Source organism: Chironomus tepperi, unplaced genomic scaffold (genome assembly GCF_022539635.2).
Source record: "Chironomus tepperi strain 1889 unplaced genomic scaffold, CSIRO-AGI_Ctep_v1 contig_445, whole genome shotgun sequence".
In the NCBI taxonomy this organism is placed as follows: domain Eukaryota; kingdom Metazoa; phylum Arthropoda; class Insecta; order Diptera; family Chironomidae; genus Chironomus; species Chironomus tepperi.
The window spans coordinates 8,574,030-8,600,026 of NW_027226567.1; the positions used below are offsets into that span (position 1 = coordinate 8,574,030).

Below are 25,997 nucleotides of genomic sequence, written 5' to 3' on the forward strand. Positions count from 1 at the left end.
AGTATTCTTGTCATTAATGTAATGTCCGAGAGAAAACAACTTAGTTCAATATAATTTGAATATACAGAATACGTTATTGTTGTACTTCAACACACTTAATGCTAATAAATTTTCAGAGAAACAGAAAGCAGCGATTTGTCCAGGAAAGTCATAAAATGTTTGGTCTTACCTTTTAAAGCTTTACTGCCTGGATTAATAAATCATTAATTTTTCATACAATCACAGAATACGTAGTGAGAGTCTTCAGTTCAATTGAGGAAATCCAATTCAATTTGATAATCTCACCACTTTCACCACATAAACCGTTAAAAATTGTATTTTTTGAGTTCTTTTGTTTTGGTTGAATCTTTTGTTTTCCTTTCAAATTATTACTATGATTAATTATTTTTAACTCTTTGTTCCTTTTAATTTGACCACTCTTCTTACACTTCACTGATTCTGGTAAATATTTATGCTATTTATATGTTAAATTTTTGATTTGAAATAATTTCTTTTGTTTATGTTTTGATTCACAATTTATAACTTTTAATTAATTATTTGTCAGTTTTGTTTTGATGCCTCACACTTTTCTTTGATATTGTACTAAATATTCTATTTCTTACGGCCTAATTGCATTAAATACTAACTTAAACTCACTGATTTACATAAAATTTATTTTTTCTTTGTTTACATATTTCAAGAGCAAAAGTCCACTAACCTAAGTTTTGCAATAAAACTTTATCCCCTATGATGATCCCTTAAATTCGGTATTTTCCTATTGAAAATTGGTGCAGGATAAACGTTCAAGACGAAATTTTCAGCTTTTTCTACTCTGCTCAGTTCTAGCATGGCCTAGGATATAGCAATTTAATTAAGCTAGCCACAATTTGTGTGTCGTGAATATACAAACCGAGTTGATGTAACTAGAAACAGCGAAAAATCAACCGAATCCGTCTAGATTTCCTTAGGATCGGACTCTGGACGTTAAGATCGGTAGGCCGACTCTCTAACCACTAAGCCGTTGCTGCTTTTTCGCTGCCTTAAGGCTCACAATCGTCCATTTCCGAAATCAACTTGTATAAAGACAGCATAACAACTGCAACTTAACTAAGATCAACAATTAAAAATGCAAATTTTTTTTACTTCGTAATAATTTTTACCTTGATTTATTATTGTTTACTTTTTATTTATTGTGATAAGATGAGTAACAAGATATATTAATTTCAATATAACAAAAAAAATGAACTGCTTTGATATCGTATCGATAAGTTCCTTTACTATTATTCGATAAATTAAAAATTATTGCATTATTTGTTCTTTATACATTATTAGATAATAATATAATTAATATATTTATAGAAAAAGTGTGTTATACAACAAGTAACTGAAGATTGAGGAATTGGTTGTGAATTTATCATTTTTCAAGATCTCATTTTTTGGAGTACTTTAACTTAAGACATTCCTAATTTTGTAAATGAACACAAAAAACTACATTTCTAGTTGTATAGAAGACTAAATAAAGCTGCTATGACACAATTCGTTAAGTTGTTTGCGATTTAGTCTTATAGAATTGATTTTTATAAAGTTTGGCATTGATTCTGTTAATATTTTAATTTAGTATTTAAACAGGTGCTTAGTCAACATTATGATTTGTATGATTTTCAGTGTTTTGAGTTTGAGTAGAGTCGATTTAACTTAAGTTTTTGGATGGAAGGTTCGATCAACTCTAAAATTCCGGTTTTATCGCTAAATTTGATTTGTTCAGTTTGAATTGATTTTATCAGACCTGAATTTCGTTTGGAGTTGAGTCGACTAAAGTCGGTTTTCAACAAACTTCGATTTCTGGATTTTACAAGCTTGATGAAGTGGCCAGCAATAGTCAGATGGAAGGCCTTTTGTTATAAACTAGGTTCCAAGTCGGAGCATGGTTCCAGTAAGTAAAACTATATTTTACTATGAAGTTACTTAATATAAGATTTATGGAAAATTACCTCGGTGGATTGATGCAAAAGATTCATAACTTTTAATAACGAGTTCTAATAACTATTGAAGATTCTTAACTGATTTTGATGATTCAAAACTATATATTCAAATAACTGAACTTAAGACTCAACAAACTGAACAATTTTTAAATCTCGAACAACTCAAATGAATTAGACTACGCTACAAAGCTTCTAAGGCTTTACTAAAGCTCTTGTGTTATCACCAAATGAAATTCAAGGCATTGACACTGAATTTCATCAGGATAAAATTTCTTTTGTTTCTTAGCGGAAGTTCCCTCGATGTGGCATCTTTATGGCTGTCAAATAGATAGGTTCTATTGTGGAGCCTTTTCTATTTAATTTTTTAGGGATGCACATACCCCGAATAGCATAGATATGTCAATCTATCAAAAATTTGGCACCATTGCGGAAAGACACTAACGTGACGATGAATTGGTTTAGATCCAACACCATGCTAGAGACATTCCGACCTGATGTCTAATTTTGGATCAATAAACCAACTTGTGATATTTAAGCTCATTCATATTAAAAATAAAATACAAAATTTAACCTCAAAAGAGCTCCAAAAAAAGATTGAAAAACAATTTTCCAATTCAATGACCCAAAATTAAATTTTAGTCCCATTCAATTTCGAAGAAAAAAAAATCCATAAAGTTTCACCACAAAAGCCACTCGATTTTCATTTTTTTTTTTGTGTATCCCTCACTCAAATTGATGAAAATCATACAAATGTCTGAGTTGAATTTTGACCTATTTTATATAAAATAATCATCGATTTTTTTTGGATCTTGTCGAAAAATGTCTGGCTTATGTTGATTGAATCAGAGTTGCTGTGACAGGCAAAAACCGTACAAATTCTTGATAATTTGTTTGGATTTCTAAGAAAAACCATACAAATTATCAAGAATTTGTGGGGTTTTCGCTGTTTTGCAACTGGATTAAATTTGCAAAATTCATTGCTCAATTCCTCAATTCTTCCTTAATAAAATCAGGAAAGAACTCTAAAGTTCTTCCATATACGTAACATATTACAAAATTTGTTTTAGATAATATAAAAAGATACAAAAAAAAATTATAGCAAAAATTTTTTGTCTAGTTTTGTTAAAATGCTAGAGTTAGGTTCACATACTGTCTATATTGCCTAATTTCATTTCAATTTTTTTTTTTTTCATATCATTATTAAACATTAAACCTCAACCGAAAAATAAAAAAGAATTTTTTTTAACTTAATAATTAATAAAAAAAATTAAACAAAAATCTAATTCCTGAGTTTACAACAGTCAATGAAATCTAATAAGTACTGTAGTAATACATGATTCTCCTAAAAAATTTCTCATATTTTTTTTTAGACGTAAGACGACATAGAGAGATAGAGATTCAACCGAAAAAGAAGCAATAACTTATATCAAATTTGATCTGATCGGATTGGGGATGGTTTTGGGGATTATTTAGGGGATTTAGAGCTGTGGTTCTCAATGCTATGGTCCGCGGCACACTAATATGTATGTAGAGCTTGTCCTTAACCCGAGCTGACAAAAATACAGTTAGATACACAAACCTAACATACAAGCATATTCTCATTGAGCATTTTATGGTAGCTATTGAGAATCCTCAATGAGCATCTTACGAAAGTGGTACCAACGAGCATCCTCACTAGCTATGCTAGTATGCTAGGGCTCATTGGTACCGCAAGATCCTCATTGAGTAAATGCTTGTAATGAGCATGCTCACTAGGTACCGTAAGATACTCAATGAGAATATGCCTGTATATTAGAACAGGGCTGCAGTTTTAGGGCAAACCCTACTAGTATGTCGCTCAAACCTTCAGATATATCATAAAATGTAAAGCGACATATTAAATCTACTCTAGATATGTGGAAGTTTGAGATGCTCTGATCTTTCCCTAACAGACAGTGGACATACTCACCTAATCGAGGTAGGTATGTACATGAGTACACTCGATCAAAATAATTAAGCATGCTTAATTAAGTGAGAATACTCATGAACATACTCCTTGTCTGTTAAGGCTTAAGGTTCATAACCCTAACTAGCAAAGTAAGCTCTTTAAAATTTCCGTAATGGTCTTTTTTACCATGAAAGCAAGCTCTTTGCCGCTCTAGAGTAAGTAATTGAAACCTCTTCTGGCGAGTAGAGCTGTTGCCTAGTTACTCTACCTAAATCTCATAAACTATACAGCTCTACCTTCTTAATAATCCCAAAAAAATCACCACCAATCCGATTTAGCTACTATTATAATGTGTTGATATTCATATACAGAAAGTATAAAATAAATCAGTGGATGGATATAAATTGGATCAGAGTGATTTTTTTTGTAAAGTAAGTGTTTTTTTTTGTCCGTATACAGATGTAACTATTAATATTGATAATTAGTTGCACTATTATTATTATTCTTATTTTTTTTTTGGGGAGATATTTGGATGATATTAACTCGAGTATTGTCTTTTTCGTCCTTCAACATAATTTTTTATCGTGTTTCTTATTTATTGTCGATCTTTTCAGTATTGGAGTTTGATGTTGCGGAAGAGCTTGAGCTGCTTGAAGAACTACTGCTGGTTGAATCCGAGCTGTTTGATGATGACGAGCTTGAATCACTTTCGTTTCCATCTTTAACGGAACCTTCATTTACAGGCTCCTTCTTTATTGTTATCTTTAGTTTTGGTATTTGACCATTTGACACTGACGATGATTGAACTTTAAATACTTCCATTAACTTTTGTTGTTGTTGTGATGGCTGTGATTGATTCTCGTCCATATCCTGATATTGCTGTTCCACATCATCATTCATTTTTCTCATTTCATTCATTTGTTGCTGCTGAAGTTGCTGACTTTCACTTTTTTGTAAATTAGCTTTCGCACGACTAATTAAATCCTTTGTCATCGTAACATTATGCGTTATTTGCATATGCTGTGAATATGTTATTGCATCATCATCAAAATTAATATTGCATGCGTAGCAATATAATTTTGCTGTATGTGTTATCATATGGGTATTTAATGATGATGCTTTTAAGAATGTCCTTTTACAGATATTGCACATGTATGGTTGTGAGTTAATTTGTTGATTTGATTGCTGCTTTGTATGAATATTCATGTGGGTTTTTAAGTTACAACTTTGGCTAAAACTTTTTTGACATACGGGACATGAGTACGGTCTGAAAATAATGAAATTTCACAATTAAGTCACTTAATTACATGTATGACAAGGTCAAACTTACTTTTCCAATGTGTGCGTTCGTAAATGCACTTTAAGGCTGAATGGTTGTGATACAATTTTCTTACATATTGGACATTGTAAGTCGGCCAGCGATACAGCTTTTTTACCATTCTGTATAAGAACGGTTGCATTACTTGGAAGATTGCTGTTATTGTTAACATTATTGTTATTATTATTGCTATTTAATATGCTGTTTCTTCTTAATTTTTCCATTGTTTCAAAATAATTTTTATCAACAGTCGCAACAGAACTTATCATCAAACCTGAATTTGAATTTAAAGGCATTTCCTGAGATTTTTTGGCGGCTTCAACATTTGGCGTTGATGATGAATCATTTGTATTAATATTTATTAATATTGCTGGTTTTTTACCGTCCAGATTTTCCGTTGACTTAAGATGAGCTAATTTATTTAAATTTGATAACAACGATGGTGTTAATGTCAACGCGGATGATGATGAATTTGATGATGGTTGTGATTTCTTAACATTATAATTTGATAAAGTTGATGATGTAATTGCCGCCATTGATGGTGGTGTGTCACTTAACGGTATATATTCACTTTCGGGTGCATGTTTACCAAAATTATTCATTTTATGGAGCAATTCATGTTTACGTAGCATTGAAAATTTACCAAATGATTTGTCGCAGTACTTGCATTTTAACGGTTTAACTGTACTGCCATAAAGGTATGATAGAAGGCCTTCATCGGATAAATTTTGTACTGCCATTGCCATAGTTGCCCTCGGTGAAGATGTATAAAAATGTTTAGAATCCGATTCCTTTGATTGCTTATTATTGTGATGTGACATATTCTTTTGGTGCTTGTCAGGTACACGTGAGTTTATTTGTTTTTGTTGTTGCTGCGCATGTTGTTTTAGATGATTTTTGTAAAATTTTAAAATATTAAAAAATGAATTGCAAAATCGACATCTAAATGGTGCTGTATGTTGAGTCTCTTCGTGAGTTCGTAATGAACGTTGATCGCCAAATGGGCGCAAACAAATGCAACATTTGCATGTTGAAAATTTCTATAGAAAAAAAATTAATACGCAAATTTTAGTGAGTCATTTTGAAAATATGAATGGAATTTTTAATCCTTACCCTGTCAATAAAGTTCTTATTTTCACCTAAATGTCTTGTATGTGTTCTCACATGCCTCAAGAGTTCCTTTCCACTTCCCAATGTTTCTCTACATACTGTGCATTTGTAAATAAATTCTTTGGAAGATAGTTGCTGATAACTTTTCACCTGAATACTTCCATGACTTCTTGGCCTTTCGTTGTGCAATCGACCAGTACTACTTCCATCATTGTCATCATCATAGCTACTGTATTGATCGATGCAAAAATCATCAAATCTAAACAAATCCAAATGTTTATAAATTGAAATAAAAAAAAAAGGAAAATAAGAAATTCCAAAACAATTTTTTTTACACCAAAATCAAAACAAATGTCACTTACGGCAAAATATCATGAATTTCAGGTTCAACCTCAATTTCCACTGGCTCCTCGTTGCCATTCATCTCATTTGAAGCACTTTTAAACGCTTTATTGCTGATTTAATCTTAATTATTTTTCATATTTTAGTCTATAATATTTTTGGAATGTGTAGAGAAAGAAAACTATGTGTGGAGAGTAATTTTTGTAGAGATTATGAATTTCTCATGACCGTTATGACTTTTTATGATGTTTGTGAGATAGTGGTTCAAAAATTGAGGGAATTGAGACGAAATCGAGAGGGAAAATTGAAAGAGTAGGTAAAATTTTGATTCAATTGAGGAAATGCTGAAATAAATTCATTTTCATAGTAAGATTGAGATTTTGGGGTAATTGGGGAAGTCTGATTTCAAAGCTGACCAAACGACAAGGGCAGAGCTCGAAGTCGATTCAGATTTTGTATGGAAAAGTTCACTCAAATCGAGTTCACTCGAACTTCGAGTGCAGTAGCTCTTATGTATGCTGCTTTTAGTCGACTATTTCATACAAAATCCAAGTCGACTTCGAGTTCTGGTCAAATGAATAGCTTCTCGTGGAAATCCCTTTTATCGCTAAATACACCGCTGAATACCGAACTATGTGCCGGGATAATTACATTAAAGGATAGAGTAAAAGCCTATCCAAAGCTCCTTGTCTGAAGCATGGCAGCCTCACAATCAGGCAAATAGGGATGGTAAAGCTTACATCTGATCATTTACGGAATCAATCGAATTTTGAGAAAAAGTTAAGAATTTGATCTGAAATTTAAAGAACCTGGAAAATAAAGAAGTGGTTTAAGGCAACATCTGAGGGAGGTTATGGACCACATTTGATCTGTCAGTCATCAAAGTAAGTAAGTAAGGAATATAACGGATCTATAAATATAAGAAATTTTGAGATTTTCTCGTCAATTTTCAACCAATTCCTGCACAATTTACCTAATCGCCGTGATCAGATTTGATCTGACGGGACAAGACTTGACTAAAAAGGAATGTTCATAGCAGTTCATACATCAAAGTAAAACAAACAGATTTAATATTTCAAAAAGATTTTTTTTTCTTCTACTTTATTAAGTAAATATAAGGCAATTTTTTAAGAGAAAAAAATATATGCAAATATTAACAATTGATGGATTCTCTAACTCTTCAAAATTGTATGATTTATCTATTTTAAAAAAATGTTAAATTCATATTTATGTTGCAAATTTTTTCATTAAAAAAGGCAATTTTTTTTACAACTTTATTTTATTTATCATCACAACATTCTTAATTTACTTAATTCCTAATATTCATCATTATCGCGTCATTTTGTTTAGCCTAAACAGTTAATCTAAAGGACTTAGAAAAAGGAAATTTCCTCACAGAAATTTCATATCTTAATCATATTTTCTACAAAATACAAAATACCTTAAATTGTTTCGTACACAAAACAACTTCTTTTTGAACTAGCTTCAATTTTTTTTTCGTTCATCCAATGGATAAACTTAAAGGATATATTTCGTATTTATTTTAAGAATGGTCGTGCTTCACCGGTCTTTTCTAAATTGCCGCTCAACGTTGGATCGGGACGTCTTCGCTTGAAGAATCCACACTTCCAAAGAATGAATGCCACAAGAGCGAGTAAGAAGAGACCGACAAGAATTCCAACAATAATGACCCAAAGTGGTATCGGTCCACTTGGCACTTGATCGTGTAATTCTGGATAAGCGTGTGTTTCTATCGATGCTACATCATCGGAAAGATTTATTTGTCTTATGCCATATGTGGCTGGAATTGATATTTGTGCATGTGAGAATATTGTCACGCGATCAACTCTTGGATAGTCCATTGATAATGTTGAATTCCATAATCTTGACTTTATATGAACAAATGCTTCCGTTTTACGTTGAATATTGAATATTTCACACTTAATTTTAACACATTTGGCAGTTCTTCTTTTGCAATCCTGTAAATATCATTTGATTAATATAATATACATATTTCACAATATAAACCTGAATTTATTTACCATTGTAACAATGTTAGTCTTCTTTCCATCACTATCAACTAATTTATCAGCTCTAATGATCATTGCACGATCTCTTTTCACACGATTCAACACCGAACTCTCACTTGACTGCTTTTCTTCATACGTTGATGATTTTTGGTATATTGCAAAATTATGAGACTTGTTAGATCGTCTCATTAAAGCTGGTTCTTCCATTAGTGGTGCTGATAGCATGCCAACCGAGTCCAAAGGCTTTCTTATCAATCCTAATGGATTAATTGAATTGCTTGAATCGACTAAGGAACAAACACCGCCACCGGCACCTTCGATAATTGGATTATCTTCTAGATAGAGAAGCCATTTACCGAGTGGCTTATCATTGCCTACTTGGTATGGCCAATCAATGTATACTTCAACATGGGGAGCCTTCCAGGGTCCTGAGTTGTAGATCTGTGGATGGGGAAATTGAGAGAATTGAATTTAAATATTTCAAGTGATGGACAGCGGTGGAATCAGCTTCAGGCACTTCCTAAAAAAGGCCATGGATCACAGAAACTCTATACAGCCAATAATTGACGATTCAGCTGTCAATAGAGCCATATTACTAAGCAAATATTTAATTACCTGGAATGTATGAATAACAGATGTTCCAATATCCTCAAAATGTTTCATAGCACTCTCGCCTTTAATTTCACCACCATAGAATACTTGAGACGGACGAGCAAATCTGTGACAGACATAAAATAATTAATTAATATTCAAATTGTTAATTAAGATTCCAAAAATAATCTTACCCTTCAACTTTAAGCTCGACTTGTTTAACAACATTCGACTCAAGAATTATATCCTTCTGTGGATCAATAGCTTTCGATGTTGAATTAGCAAAAACTCTAAATGTCATTTTTGGTTCTGAATCATCCAATCCACTTGGATCAAAACGAAGTGTTGTACCGACTTTTGTTCCACGTTTAAATGGATTACCTAACGTACAGGCAACAACCGTACTATTAAATTGATTGCAAATCATTTGACCCTTTGTAGCTCCAATATAATTGACACTCTGTTGGTGAACGACGAATAGTTGTGCTTCATAAGCAGAGTCTTGTTCATTTTCAACCGTTACATTAAGGAAGATTACATCAGTCTTGCCAACAACAAATGCATACTGTCCATTTGATTCTTTGTCCAAATCCAATTCCGCTTCAACTTTAAGTTTCGATTCACAAACGTCATCGCTACCGCAGTCTTTCTGGAACGTTGCTTCAAATGTTCGATCAGCTTGTGTTTGATCGAGAATTGGATTCAATCGTGTCAAACCTGAATCAGCTAGTTCTTGATCAATTAATGAATAACTAAGACGGAATTTAATTGGCGATTGAATGTCTCGTGCACTGTCTTTTATGTAAACGACTTCATCAAAGCATGATAGTTCACCATTTGTTTTAATGTCAAAGTTTCTCTCAATGATATTGCTACGATTCACGACATCTGGTCCGAAATAGACACGTGAAAATTTCTTCTGGTTGTTGAATGTTTCAGCTTCAATTTTATAAATTATGTGGAGATTTTGTAAGCTTCCAGCTTCCGACGATTGATCAACAGAACAGCATGTTCTGAATGAAAAGCATGTTGATGTGCTTTGTTCATCAGCTGGACATCCTTTAAGCGATGGATCAATTGGTTTTAATTCTGTTTTTGATGGCACAACAGTTTGAATGAAAATAATTTGTCGGGATAAAAGAGCAACAACAGATGATGAATTATAAGCACCAGCAACTAAATCAGGATATCCATTATTATCAATATCTAATCCACCAGTTAAGTAACTTCCAAATGTATTGATAGCTTTATTTGGTGTAAGTCCCAAGTCTGTTGCTTTAATAATTTGCGATGGCTTTTTCGAAAGACCTTCTGGTGATCCAAGATATATATAAACTACACCTTCATCCTCATACGGTGCACCAATCGCAATATCATCTATAAAATCTTTATTTATATCACCGATATTTGCAAGCGCAAGTCCAAATCGTGATTCGTATTTTCCAGTCAATTTTAAATCGTAATTTTTATTTATTTTATATTCATTATTTAAATAAACATAAACAGCTCCACCTTCGTGCTTATCGAAATAGAAGGGAGCTGAAACTAGAAGGTCAGGTAGGCTATCGCCATTGACATCAGCTGTTGTCAATTCATAACCGAATCCTGATGCAAACTGTTCACCATCGAGTTTCTGTTTAACATCCATTGGCGTAGCTGGTTTTGAACTTTTATCGAAGAATATGACTTGTCCATGATTCTGTGAACGCGGTGCACCACCTACGTATGTTGTTATATTTACATGGAAGAAGTTTGCAGCTGCAACTGACATACCAAGATAACTATATTTGTCAATTGGTGGATTCTGTCCCTCGTGCGGTGTGTAATAAATATTTTTGTCTCGACTAAGGTAATTGCCAGCAACATTTTTGGTAAATAAGCTACCACGCCATGTAAACACACCAGGTGCTCCCAATACAACTGTACCGTCATCCAAAAGTGTTCCCGACGTACCAGCTTGACAAACTCCATATTCTTCATGTAATTTGTCTTTAGCTCTTCCCTTACATGGCTCAAAAACATCATCATATGAAAAGTCATTACTCAAAATATAACATAATCCAATTCCATGTTGTGCATCGTCGATTGAGTTACCGGGCTTGGAAATGTATCGATGTGCGCACGTAAGTATCTAAATATTATGATAAGAGGCTCATTAAATATTGATTTTATATGATTATATGGACAAATATGTATGATAAAGTGATAAGAAGATAAGAATTGATTACTTACCACGCCGGGATCTTTTTCTGTTGACTTTTGTGAACTCACTGACACACCAAGCCATTGATTCTCTTTTATTTCATTTGCAAGTGGTTCAAAAAGTTCATCATCATCACCTAAAGATTTATTTTTATGGAGAAAAAAGGAAGAAGACATTAAATTTAGTAAATGTGTGACAAAAGATCCGAAACTAATGTCCTTACTGAATATTATGCTCACACTTTATGTAATTTGATACTTTTTAATTTTGAGTCTTTAAAATAATTCTCGTCACTCACAATTTTTTTTGACATTTATGGAGCTTCTTCAAATTCAACGACACATCTATTTACTTCTTATCGACATGTCAAAAAAGCCACCATTTAAATCAATCTTAATTATCGTTAATTGAAGCCATAATGATTTACGAGATTTGTTCAACATAAGATCACGACACTAACGTTGTATGGATGGTGGAAAATTAATAAAATACCGAATCATTTTAGGGGGTGATTCAGATGTTACGTCACGCTATTGTGATGAGGGAGCATAGGATGGTATTGAGACCTTGATACTCCTTAATCAGAGCCTGAATAGAAAATAATATAAAGTAGGACTTGCTGATGGCAATGGCACTGCGATCGATGATCTGTTGTACCATCCCAAATTCCTACAAAATGCTTATGTCCTTGATAAAGACATAAAGACCAGAGCCTGAAGTCCACTTGAATCTTATACGAAGTCGAGTCGACTCAAGTCGGAAGGGTGTTGAGCCTTAATACTCCTTAACCGGAGCCTGAAGTCGACTTGAATCTAATACGCAATTGAGTCGACTCAAGTCAACTTTTCCATACAAATTCCGAGTCGACTTCGAGCTCTTTCCTTAAGAAAAGGCGAGGAACTTCAAAGTCAATTCCTCACGTTACATAACAACTGAACAGACCCCATTTATGAGCATAGAGAATTCTTCATTTTTGTGCAAATTAGGGCACATAAAAAACACATTTCCTAGTGTGAGCATTTCTTCATACAAAACATTAATTTCATTGCAATAAAAAAAGCACATAACTCTGGTTAGTTACACATGTTTTGGATATATAGATTTTATATTTTTTTTATGAAGAAACATCATTAACATTAGTTTATGCGTCTGGCTTGCGACTGCATAACTCAATGATGTTTTTTCGAACTCAAATTTATAATGTACATCCAATGTGCAATTCGATTAAACACCAAAAAATATAATTTAGATTTTTTTATATTAGCGAAATTCCAAATAAACAACGAATAATGGTAATAAATGCGACATTGAGAAATAAAATGTAATGAATTTAAATAAATTAAATTTTGATTGAGAATTTTTTTTTTGGAGCAAAAAGTGGAAATTCTGACTTGATTCTGTCTAAAACGGGTTTGTTATCTTACATTCGTTGAATTTTTATAACGAATGTTAAGAATATTTTTGATGTGATATGAGTTGGAAGGAGAGATTGTTCTTGTCGGGCTGATATTTAATTGGAAATTGGGCAAATTTAGCATCGCAATCCCTTACAGGCAAAATGCACACTCTTGAGAGGTTGCTCATCTTAAATATAGTTGATAATTTGATCTGCTTTTGAAAGCATGCCTTTTATCTGGGAATGTAGCTTCCAAATGGGTTTTTGGATTTTTTGAAGAAAAACCTTAGAATATTAAAGAATATTATCCAAATAGGGCAGTTGGGTAGAAGGGCTAGACCCCGATCTCTTCTACATCAATACACTTCTTTGACACACTTAAAAACGACTCTACCTTACTTCGAGCTCTGCTATCAATGTAATAAATTGCCCGAATAGAGTTAAATACCAAATAGTCAAAAAGACCGTTTTTAGATACCGTAATGGCATGTGAGTACCATGAAAGAATGCTTTTTAACATTTTAGGGAATATTTTAGACCTAGACATTAACAAAGACCCCGAAGTCGACACGAATTTCGCATGTAATATTCTACTCAAGTCAACTCGACTCCATACAAAATTCAAGTCGATTCCGAACTCTACCATTAACAAGTCATTATGTACATATTGTTTGTCTCCTCGGGATGACTTCATTTGAATGAATCATTTACATACACCCGATGAAATCGTGTCAACAGCTGAACAATCATGAATTTCCAGGAATATTTTTAACTTTAAAATTCTAGAATTTCCACTTTTTGACTCAAATTCTAATCTTTAAACAGTCAATAAAAATTTCAATCCAAACTAAACTCAAATTTGTAGCTCAACTAATGCAAACTAGGTCGACACAGATTGAATTGTTGTCTCACCAGGACGCCGAGTTGATAGTATACTTAGAAGTAAATGTTCTCACTAATTGGCGATATTAGAACAGGAAATATATTGACAGTTGACGAGAATACTTGGTTCTATTTAAGCATACTACCAACTCAGCACAGTTGTGCCAACAATTCAATGTGTGTCGATTGGAAAAAAATTCATTTCCAACAAAACCAAAACAATTTTTTTTTCAAAAAATTCAAAAGTGTGGAACTATCAAGCAAATAACAGGCCAGGCAAAGCGTAAAACATAAAAAAAATGATAAAATGTTTACATTCTTCTTATCAATGAATAAATTTTATGTCTACCAAGCCATGTGTTTACATGGCAGATGCACAACAAAACGTTCATATTCAACAAGAATTTTATGATTTTTTTTTTTTGAAAATAAAATAAATTATTTGCATTGCAATGCAGCATAAGATTTATTGAATATGGAGAAGAAGACGTCACGCTGTGTGCATAATAATCTAGATTAACGTCAGAACTATTTTATAAGAAAATTTGTCAGTAAACGCAACGCGGCATTTAACACAAGAAATGAAAATAAATCGATTTACATGAAAATGATTTCCGTATCGATTGCCATAAATGGAAGTTGAATTATTGTAGCGAATCATGCAATGGATGTGTAGCAAAATGATTATAAATGATATATGTGTGCACATATCAAATGTAGGCAGGAAGACTTGTGGACACCTAGACGGCTAAATGACCGCTGACTTTGAAAAATGATTTGTATTGATAGAGTCCGGAACATCTGGTAGTAATAAGTTCAATACTCCTGGATTCCAATAACAAATCCACAGATTCCATGAATTTCAAACCTTGTTAGAGGTAAGTCATGTTAGACCTGACAGCAATTTATTACAAAATCATAGTCTGCAAGACTTTTTGAGTTATATTCCTAATCTAATGAGCCACAAGACTCCAAATTCTATTAAAGCATCTCCGTCCACAATTTCAAGCAACAAAAATCAGTGCAGATTGTTTCAACTGCAAAATTTTAATGAAATGTCAATCAAAAAATTCTTAATTATCACTGATTGTGCTCTACAATTCCAAAAATAGCTCGTTATAGAATTTTTTGAAGCTTGATTGACAATATCAGGGTCATAAAATGTCAACACACTTGCAATATTAATTTATACACAATTTTAAAATTCGAGCAATCGATTCAACTTCCAAAAATAGGGGGGACAATCGATAGTGACGTCTATTGTGTAATCATGGGAGACACAAATGAAGGATGCTTTGACACGGAGCTCTTGAAGGACCGTTAAGAAGTGTTTAGGGCTCCGCTTAAGCTTTACTATTAACATTAAATGGAAGTCGCTTCTATCTGGCAGCCATATGGAGCATTAAGAGCTCTGAGACGGATGATTCCTCTTCTGTGTCTCTCAGGAACAGCATGAAAGTAGTCAAAATCAAATCCACATCCAATTTATGTATTTGGATTAAAATTTTCTTGCAAATTCCAATGAAAATGCTCCAAAACATCAAAATTTAAATTAGACACTTTCCATGGATGACCCCCAACAACTTTAACACAAAAATACAACATTTTATCTACATTGATTGATATTAATTTACTACAAATGATATCAGTAAATTTTGATTAATTCATCGCAGCAAATTTATCTCAATGATTGATGAAGTCAAGTTCAAGAGAAGTGACCAAAAAAATGTGTGTCGAGAGCAAAAAAACCACAAGCAAAAATATCATTTATAATTTGCCATAACAGTTGTGTACTAATTAATGTCAAACGTATGTTCACAATCGATATGCAAATTTTGAGTTTGTCACGTTTGCTCGATCGATTGAATGTTGATGCCATGTGGCACGAGAGATCATGAAAATCAGACAAGTGTGGAGAATTTCAAGGTGCAGACACATTGAAGGAATTGGAGAAAAATGTTAGAAAAATTGAAATTTCGAGAAGAAAATTTGAATTTTGAGACACCAAAAAAAAGGGTCAAAATTGACCCACCTTGCTGCAATTCCACAGCTTCTGAAGGCTCTCTCTCGTGTTATTGTCAAGGAACATTGCACGATATTGTAATTGGCGTTAAAAAATTAAACAACATAACAAAAAAAAAAGATTTTTTTTCTCCCGATTTAAGAGGAAAAATTCAGCACAGAAACGAATAAAATCGTGGATAAATCACGACTTGCATGTTAATGAACTTGCATTAGTACAAAGAAAAAAATTAAATTTTATTATGAAAATTAGTTAAGGAAACGACATGCATATTTTGTTGTTAGTCACTGTTGACATGAAAAAAGTAAAGAATTATTTTTAATTAATTTCTCAACAAGCCACAAAGCCACTTAAGGAACTGCATTCTGTTAGTTAAAAAACGCATGTTAATTTCTTATTTTTTTTTTATACCCATATCACCACTTACTTTTCTCGTAACGTCCATCACGATCTACTCGTAAAATTTTTTTGTACAATTTTTAAAGGTTTTATAATTTTTTTGGAAAATGGCAAAGAAAAGAACCAATTAAGTCCAATAAAATATTTTGTTTAAGATTTTTTTATACAGTTTTGTAATACAAAAAACATTTAAAAAAATAAACAAAAAAAAGAAAGAAAAAAAGAAATTAAAATTAAAATTAAATCCTTAATTCACCGATATCTGATGATTAACTACTAAAAGAAATAAACTAAATTATATAATAAAAAGGCACAATATGTTCACTTAATCTATTATTTTTTTGCAATGTTTACTCATGAGATTTATACACTAAAAACATCTGGATGATCGATGGCGATCGTGATTTTCCTTTTGTTGAAATTCTATGAGGTCAGACTTTTATTGCAAATTTTTTGTTGAAATCTGATGGATTGAATTTGCGTTATAAATGAGTCTTGTGTTGACTAAATGAATTTTAAATTTACTTTTTTTGATTTACTGTCTAATGTTGAATAATTTGGCATGAAAATAATGAAATTTAAACATCATTTTGAAACTTCAAGCTAAATTGAATTGTAATTCATCAATATTTGAATGAATTTTGAATAATTTATTAAGAAAATAACTTTATTTGCATTTGACAACTGCCCTGAATAGCACAAATAGGTTAATCGATCAAAAATCCTGCTCCAGGCTAAAGGGACTCTTACTTGATGACGGATTTTGTTCAAAACTGGGATCATGTCAAAGCGTGCCGGGTTTTAGACCAATCAACCGACTTATGCTATTCGGGTGCAGTTTAAATTTCTAGGTTTCATCCAAAACAGCAGGACTGCAGGCATAGAAGAACTATAAAGAACAGCCAAACACTGCAGGTTTGTGCATTCAAAATGCAAGCCTTTTATTCTTGGTTGAACCCTATAAATTTCATTTTTCGCATTAAAATTGGCCAAAACCAGCAGTCAAATAGCCATCAAGACACCCCTACATCTTTCCGTCAGTTGGAAGACATAGCGGAGCTTTGAGGACTTAAATGTGTCAGTCAGGTTACTAACTTAGATTGCAAAAAGTCACTTGGACGACCAAAGAACGTACAGAAAGACGTTGAAGACAAAAAGACAGAATTGCATTTGATATTGGAAATTTTCCAGTGGTAGCCAGCGTTATAGCCAGTTTTGGACCTCATCTAATTTATTCAATGCATCTAAATTGATCTGTCCGGCAATCAAGGAAACTAAGTATTAAAATTCGCTTCAAAACTGCTCAAAACCCAAATAAATCAGGTCAATAAAGCCATTTCCTCTTGTCTATCATAAAAAAAACAAACAATGTTCATTGCCAAAGGTCACGATCACCCTCGATCATCGCCATAAAAATGTCTTATAATGTCCAATCTCATGAGAATGTTTTAATGAGTAACTCCGAGATTATAGCAAATTTTTATTAAGCTTTTATAATCTCATTGTGAATGGCATCATTAAGTAATTTATAATTAATTTTATGCGATTTTTTCACATTATACTCAATAAATGAATGATGTAATTAACTATGAATATTATCATTAAGTATGCATAAAGGAAAAGAAGGAAGAACTAAATTATATAGTTAAGATTAATAAATCTAAGAATAGTCATTAATATCAATAATGGGTCGGTTAAATGAAACTGCAGGACATAAATGCTGCAGCTGTAAAAAAAAATTGTCAAGTAGGCTAATAAGTGAATATATTGTGTTGAAGTACAGTTCTATTCATTTTCGGAACGGACATATGGATAGATAGAATAATAATATTTACAAAAGAAATGTGCGAAATTTGATATTTTTATATCCCTCCACTTGTAAGCTAAACTGTCTAATATGCTACTATTTCTATTATCTATTGTCAATTTATGTATTTCTTATAAATCCCCTAACTTTAATTCTGAAAATAAACCTCAATATCTAATTGATTTTTGGCCATGAAATAATTTTTACAGTACGGAAAACAATGAAATTTTGACCACAAAAAAGGGAAAAGAAAAATAAAGGAACTGTAGATTGTCAATTGTTCAATTAAAAATAGCAAAATTGATCTTACTTTGTCGTCCATCTGTTAACACATCTTCACAGTCATCTTGATTTTGTGTAATGGGACATCGCATTAATGTTCCAGATCTCTTCGTATTTGGCTGTGGATTTTTACCTAAGGGCGCGCCCACCAGTATCCTATAAAGAAATAAACGTAAAGAAAATTAATAAGAGCAAAAAAAAGAGACAATTTAATTTAATATCAAACGCGTAGGTTGTTTACTTCATGCATGCATCAAACAATGGTATAAGAAAAAAAAAGGGCACGATCTCAAAAAAATATTTTCAATTCATCTTATCGCCACAGACGAGTTGAATTCTTTTTTATTTTCGGATTAAATATGTATTTTTATATTTGGCGAATAAGACGACAAAAGAAGCATGAAAATGCAATTAAGAGGACCTTAAAACAAGTCCAAGGGGGATCATTATTTCTCTTATATTCTTGCGGTCCTTTTCTCGATTCTTTTGATTTATATTCTCAAACACAATGGCAAAACTGACGATGAAAGCAAAATTTTGGTAAATTAAAAGTCTCACAATTCAAATATCCCAAAAACAGAACTGAAGAGAGTCACAAAAAAGATATTATTCTGTTTTGCGAATATGGTTCATTAATGAATCTCTTTATTTTCATCATATGATACAATGTTGAGATGATAAATCAACAGCATATACAGAATTGAGAACAAAACTGATTCTTTGATGAAAGAATAAATTAAAAATTCATCTAGACAACATGCAGGATGAAGAAGACGAAATAAAAGCGTCAATAATAGTGTATATTGAGGCTGAGATTAAATTCATTTTTATTAACAAAATGCACAAAAGCATAGATGCGTAGGATGGACAAGATCTTTCAGCTTTCATACCTTAAAAATGTGAGATCGACATACGATTTATCTTCTTCTTCATCTTAACTCTTTTTTAATATTATTTCTATTATTTATTAATGGACGGTTGGAACTACGGCGCGGATTTTCTTTTAAATGTCGAGTTGGTCGCGTGCTTTAATAAATTTTTTTATGGATTTGTAGCTGTTATCATTATTAAATTAATAATGACTTTAAGTTGGTAAATGAGATTTATATGCATGGCTTTGGATATCTTGAGATTTACATGAATTTATTGTCTTTATTTTGGAGAATATGGGGAATTTGAGTAAATTGAGGATTTTTAGATCATTTTTGTATGGTTTTTGGGAATTGGAGGAATTATTAGAGATAAAATCAAGCTATTTTCCTGAAAATTCTAGTCAAAAGGACACATGTGGCTTAATAAGCAATTCTCTATCTCTGTCGTCAACAAAGGCCAAAAATAGTCGTCACTGTGTCATCATGACACCTTCATTTTGATTAATTGATCAAAAAATTCGACTTCAAACTCTGACTCGTCGCTGGATTGGATTGAAATACAACACTATGCTAGATTAACTCATCATATTGCCGGATGTTATATCGATTAACCGATTTGTGTAACTTGGGCTGTTGGTGTCCTAAATTGTGCTGTTTGGGTTAAGTTCAGTTAATGAGACTCAAATTATCAAAAATCTATTGCAGATTCTTGTTTTGGTACTCAAACTGCTGCTAACCCGATCGGCACATATTGTAGACTTAGTACACTTAGAACCAAGTGGCAGCCACTTGGCGAAAACAACCGGACGGATGGATTTTAAGCTAAATCTTAGGCTTTTTAGCATAAATGTCATCTAAACACGCTTCAAATCATCCTATACTCTGAAGGTCTAGACATAAAAGCTGAATCAATTCTCGCTAACTATCCATAAACTATAAAACCCACATGCATGGATACTTCACAGTCTGCACAGCAAAACATCTTTCTTTTTTATGAACAAGTAGACTAAATAGGTCAAAAGTTTGTCTAGTATATGGTAAATTCTATAAATCTACAAAACATCCCAAGCCTATAAACTCATTTCAAATTGAATTTAATAGCAACATATGCTAGTAAAACAAAACGCAGCACATAAAACATCGACATCCAATTATTATTATTCCTGTTACGCTATTAATATTAAATACACTCGTATGATTATTATTATTTCAGTTGCAACAGTCATTTCTACTTTGTCATTTCTATAACGTACAATAAGAAACAGAAACTAACATCATAAACTTTCAATCTTAAGTCAATTAAGCAACTATCAACCCATTTATTTTATAAATATATTTTTTTTTCATTCCAATCGATGTTGCATTATGTAAAAAGATCTCACATTTATTGTCTCTTTTCTGTCTGTTGTCTGTCTTTCATAGCAGCAATAATAATAATTTTAATCATCTCTGCTGCAACGGCAAAAGTCGCAAAGTAAAAGAAAAAAAAAATCTTTTCATTAATTATGATGCTTTTAAGCCTCAGATAACATACATATATGTATGCAAATTGTATCTGCAGATCGAACATCAACAATGAATATGACTGACATTATAACTACAGGAGAGAAGAATTGGTTAATTTGTGGGCGTTTTAATTTTATTTCATACACACACAAAAAATACTACATATATATGCTGAGCTTATGATTTATTATCGTATCTTTTGGAATCTCTTATGTAGCAAATGGCTTGAAGCTTTGAACTTACACGTTCAGCAACATAAAATTGCTGAGAGACACCAACACTTTTTTTCGATGTTAATCAACAATTTTTAATGAATATCGCTGGAAGATTCATAAATTAGTATTGGATGTTTTAATGAAAATGGCATAAATGGTGTGTACGAAAACGAAGAAGAGACTACGAAAAACTGCACAAAGAAGTTTGTTGGAAAATTAAAAGAATAATCCTAGAGGCAAAAAAAAATGGAATCAAATAAGACTAAATTTATATATATAGTGAAAGTTTCGTGGGTGCACGATCTTCAATTAGTTGACGCTTAATGAGGGATTTATTGGGCCCCGCGGAGTAGTTCCACGATTCTTATTTCCTTCTTTTTTTATTTCTCCCCATTGTCCATATTTGTTCAATTATTTCGATAAGAAGAAAGGCAAAAAAAGTCTTTTGTGCTATAAAATTCTCACGATTAACTGTAAAATACAGCACACAACATGGTATCGCAAAAATTCAATCGATTTATTCGTCTAATTTAACGATACGAACTATTATGTGACTTGCATTCTATGCACTTATTAAATTTTCATTTTCTTCTCTCTTTTTATTCCTTTTTAACCCATTCTTCTGTTGCTATAATTCGTTATTCTTTTAACTTCCCATATAGACAAGAATCACACAATTATTATGGCTATTCACTCACTCATTTCATCGTCGTCTTCATTCTCTCACAAACATTATGCGAATGAGCATTCATTGAATCATGTTTAGGCATAGTAAAACATGCAAAAGAGCAACAATCAATTCAATTGAATCGATAACAAACAAAAAGTTAATAAATTATTATATGTATAAAATACAATTGACTAAAGGTGACAACTATGATGTAATATTGTGTATGCAGTAAGTTAATCACATTCCAATTATGAATATATCCAATCTACTGTAAATGGTAATCCACAAAATAATGTATTTACTATGCATTTGCGCGTTAGCCATTTAAATATAACTTTTTAACACAATTTTAAAAACATGGAAGTGCGTAGCGACTTAATGGACAATCAATTAACATAAAAATATAGTTTTGTTTACCTTAAATGACGCGCAACAAGCATACATTATTGATTTTGCTTTCAAAAAAGCATTCTTATGCACTTTGTTACTGTCACAGTAACAAACAACAATAATAAGACTTTTTACTGTACGCAAACAAAACTATTGTGGCTTATTTACAGTTCAATGAAACTTTTGTATATTTTTTTATTTACGAGTAAAATGAACATTTTGTGTCACCACATTGGCTGCATAAACTTTTAATTTTACTAATGTAATGTGGCATTTCATCTGATTTCCATTGACGAGTGAGACTCAATGGGGAAAGTTTATGATGAAAGAAATGATTAGATGCATTTAATTGATTGTTGAATAGAAATGATGAGGTTAATGAATTTGATCTGACTGTTTTGGAGTCTTTTATGCTGGATAGCGTGAGTTGGTGCGGAGTAGTAAGTGATTAACATATGAATAAGTCAATTAAGTCTTTTATTGGAATTAATAAAGTACGACTGATCATATTTTTTGGAATTTTGAGATGCAGATGTGCAGTATTTACTAATAATGATGTTATATGAGTTATCCGAGCAGTACGATGCGACAAATTTGAATTTTAGAAGTAAAAATGAGCTGATTCGGTTTTTTCAGGGTATTGTCTCGTCTTGACTTCAATCCTGCAACATAGCATTGCCCTACCGATTAGGAAACGCTACTGAAGTAAGATATAGGATCTAGGGATTTATTAAAGTATGTGAATTTGGAATGTATGCATCAATTTCTACTTATTCGTGGTAAGTAGCTCAAGAACTATGCTTTTGGAGGTTGTGTTGGTCTAGCAAGACACTGAGCTTAGTATCAAAGATATGAAACCAAAATAGATGCAAATTGTACTAACATCAGCAACAACGACCTATGGACAAATGATATTCAACTTCTGTATAACCGTCAAAGGATGTACACTCGCCTGTGGATCCATATGTTTGCCTAAACCTTTCTCAATCACCAAAATTAAATAAATTCCATCAACATCTGCAACTCGGGTTATGGAAATATTTTTTATTACTTTATTTAACTAACTTTATTGCCATTCATCCATAATATATGTCATTGAACTTCATTTCTACGTAAAAATATTCAAAAAAACTGTCGATACCGCAAATATTTTACCAATAACTTTAAATTTTACCATACATAACAATATGATTGCCCATAAATAGACAACAACAACAATATAATCTCCATATATGATAAACTAGCTGTCGATTTTGTAATTGCTGAGCAGCAAATAAAGTGAGAAAATGACTAAATTAAATAGACGAAAAAAAAAAAATGACATTTTAAATTTGTTAACGAATGTTTTCAACATTGACATATTCATTGACTTTTTTCACTTCCACTTGTTAACTTCTTAGTTCCCTCAATCACTTTATTACATGCATGCTTATGCATTTCTCATATTTTACTGCTCACAAAATTTCATTTTATTACTTTAACATTTTTTTTTTTCGCTTAGTTCGTTGAATATTTTCATAATCTTTTAAAGAAAATAATATTATAATCTGTAAGTGTAGTCGTTTATGGATGCATACAATGTTGACGAGACTTGGGGATTGTTTGAGTGTTACGTAGGGGCAAGGGATGTCAAAATTTTGGAATAATATGAATTTTTTCAAATAAATTAATGAGATTTTTTGATGAAATATGAAGCAAAAGTAGGGATCGTCCACAACTGCAGCCTTGCAGATGCAAAATGCTGACCTACAGCCTTGGACGGACCATAAGGTGAAGCCGAAAACTTCAGACTTGCGCATCTAAACTACAGGAGATGGAATCCTGCGATTCTTTGTCGAATCTTAATCAAGTCTCAAAAACGACAAAACTTGACGTCACATAACATTCAAATCGACCCCAAGAGATAGCAAGAGATACGTTTAAGTCAACATAACATGATTCCATGTCGACATTTATGACTTTATCTAGTTTATGGTATATTTTCCCTCTAAACAATAATTTATGAACTATTTGTCGTCATCTAATCACATTTTAAGCAGTTTTGGAGTTTATGGAAAGTATCAGTTTTGAACTCTTAAACTTGTCGAAATGACGAGAGGGAATTATAAATTTTGACGGAGTCAATGGGTGTGAGAAGTTTCTTAACCTTTTTTTTCTTATTTCTTATTTCTCTTTACAGGCTTATGTATAAGCCTCATTCGTTTGAAATGAATTCTCATGCCAAAATATTTTGACCCTGTTTTCGCATTACAATGAGCAAAAAGCAGAAAGAAATTCCATTTTTGCTTATATCTTGCGGCTTTTTTTTAAACATTTTAATTATGATAATTCAGTTTAATAGCAAGTTTCTCATGACTGACTCAATTGTTTTTCCATCTTAAATGCCGCTTTAGGTTGATTTTGCCATTTTCAAGACTGAAATCAATAGCTGTAATTTTTTTTGGTCAAACGCCTTCACATTCTTTGTGATGACATGACACGCGTTCATGTTTCTTAAGAGTAAAAATCTTTTGTTTGGATATTCTTACTCCTTTTTGTTTTGATGACGGCATATGATTTATTAATAGACGTCAACATTCAATGAAATCTTACGAAACTATCAAAATAGTTTGACCCAAAAAAAGTCTAATAAAATAAATAGACGCATTTAACGAAAAGCTGTTGTGATTAAATCAAATTTATTATTTTTTGGCAATGACACAAACATTTTGCAATGTTTTAAAATTTTAGTGCCCTCTAAAATATATAAACTGTGACAATATTTGTGAATAATTTATTATTCTAAATTTAAACGACGACAATGTTTACTTTCTTGGCATGTTTTTGAGGAAAATTTGGATATGAAAGGGGGAATAAAGGCAGTTTGGGTGACTGAAACTGTTTTTGTTGACTAATTTGGTAGAAAATTAAATCATTTGGAAAATAAGCTGACATGTTTTGTAAATTTAAGAGACAATTCATTAGAAAAGAGGTTTACGATGTCATTTATTTGGCAGAGGAAGTCAATAAGCAATTCTTACCTTTTACTGAACTTTTTAGAGACATCGAGATTTATCTATACTGATCTTGACCAGTGGTGAGCACAATAGAGTGCCAAAGTACACTGGTTGATCATTAGTGATCTGGACAAATACTTCGAACTCTAGGGTCAATACTAGATTGATTTTCAAAGTCAACTGATGAATTTATTTAAGAAATATAGACTCAAATCGACAATTTTTGGTGAATTCTACTCGATACGAACGACCCGGGTTCAACCCAAAGGAAAGTCAAGTTGAATTTGCGTTATTTTTCACTGTTCTAGCCACATCAACGCAGTTTGTATGATTCGCGACACAAAAATTGTGATTAGGTGCATTGTAATGATTTACTTTGAGTCATGCAATGTACAAAGTTGGGAATCTATCATTTTCTGATTTACTTTCGGTAAAAACCCCTAAAAAATGTAAAATTTCGTCCCAATAGAGAAAATCGACTTTAACTCAACTTCAAAAATTCAAAAAATTCCGATTCGACTCGAAATCGACTTGATTTGAACTCTGGCTCGAAATTGACTCGGATTTGATTTGGAGTCGAGTTTCAATTGTTACGTTCAGTGTGGTCGATTGCACAACATAAAATAATCGAACAAATTTCACACTTATCATCATATAATCATCAAATTTCCTCCCAATTAGTATGAACAAATCGCAAACATGCTTCTTTCTACCTTCTTTCCTAACAACTTGCGGTCATCATAAAGAAGCTAAAATTAATCTTTACAATTTTAACGACTACGTCCAAAAACCTCATTTCCTCTTTCAAAAAAACATAAATTTAAAAATCTTTTCTTGTCGAATCTTTTATTACTGTTTCAATTCAATTAAGACTTAGTTTTCTATAAAAGTAAAATTTATGTCTTACTATTTCATTCTACATCAAACAATAGAGTAATTAAGATCATCATTAATTTATTGAATGAAACTTAAGTTGCGAGGTATGTGTGTGCAAAATGGAAAAAAAGGCAACAAAAGAGAGAGAGAATTAGCAATGATTTAAAACTCCACAAGATCATCTTACATTCAACTTAATGA

General features: G+C 32.0%; 2 protein-coding genes across 3 annotated transcripts in view; both read right to left on the minus strand.

Moving 5' to 3' along the window:
- Positions 1-1,241: 1,241 nt before the first annotated feature.
- LOC139098240 (zinc finger protein 260-like) lies at positions 1,242-6,838 on the minus strand. The gene is made up of 4 exons (XM_070650371.1): positions 6,679-6,838; positions 6,320-6,575; positions 5,219-6,246; positions 1,242-5,155 (listed from the first exon to the last, which is right to left on the minus strand). The coding sequence occupies exons 1-4, from the start codon at positions 6,738-6,740 to the stop codon at positions 4,480-4,482; spliced, it is 2,022 nt and encodes a 673-aa protein (XP_070506472.1). The 5' UTR covers positions 6,741-6,838; the 3' UTR covers positions 1,242-4,479.
- A 983-nt stretch (positions 6,839-7,821) lies between these two features.
- The window catches only part of mew (multiple edematous wings), a 49,065-nt gene continuing 30,889 nt past the window's right edge, over positions 7,822-25,997 (minus strand). The window contains exons 2-8 of one of the 2 annotated variants that reach the window (XM_070650766.1): positions 18,300-18,427; positions 16,211-16,234; positions 11,512-11,618; positions 9,474-11,410; positions 9,304-9,406; positions 8,701-9,129; positions 7,822-8,637 (exon numbers count right to left, since the gene is read on the minus strand). In XM_070650766.1, the coding sequence (XP_070506867.1) occupies positions 8,197-8,637; positions 8,701-9,129; positions 9,304-9,406; positions 9,474-11,410; positions 11,512-11,618; positions 16,211-16,234; positions 18,300-18,427 (3,169 nt within the window). In that variant the 3' untranslated portion in view covers positions 7,822-8,196. The remainder of the gene's footprint in view (positions 8,638-8,700; positions 9,130-9,303; positions 9,407-9,473; positions 11,411-11,511; positions 11,619-16,210; positions 16,235-18,299; positions 18,428-25,997) is intronic. The other variant, XM_070650767.1, reaches the window with a different exon arrangement.

What these genes read in the sequence shown, in the direction of transcription:
- LOC139098240 (XM_070650371.1), bottom strand. Translation starts at nt 6,740, where the DNA reads ATGAATGGCAACGAGGAGCCAGTGGAAATTGAGGTTGAACCTGAAATT. An exon ending in ATAAGAACTTTATTGACAGG is followed by an intron (nt 6,247 to 6,319) that starts GTAAGGATTAAA and finishes TTTTTTCTATAG; the next exon opens with AAATTTTCAACATGCAAATG. An exon ending in CGAACGCACACATTGGAAAA is followed by an intron (nt 5,156 to 5,218) that starts GTAAGTTTGACC and finishes CATTATTTTCAG; the next exon opens with ACCGTACTCATGTCCCGTAT.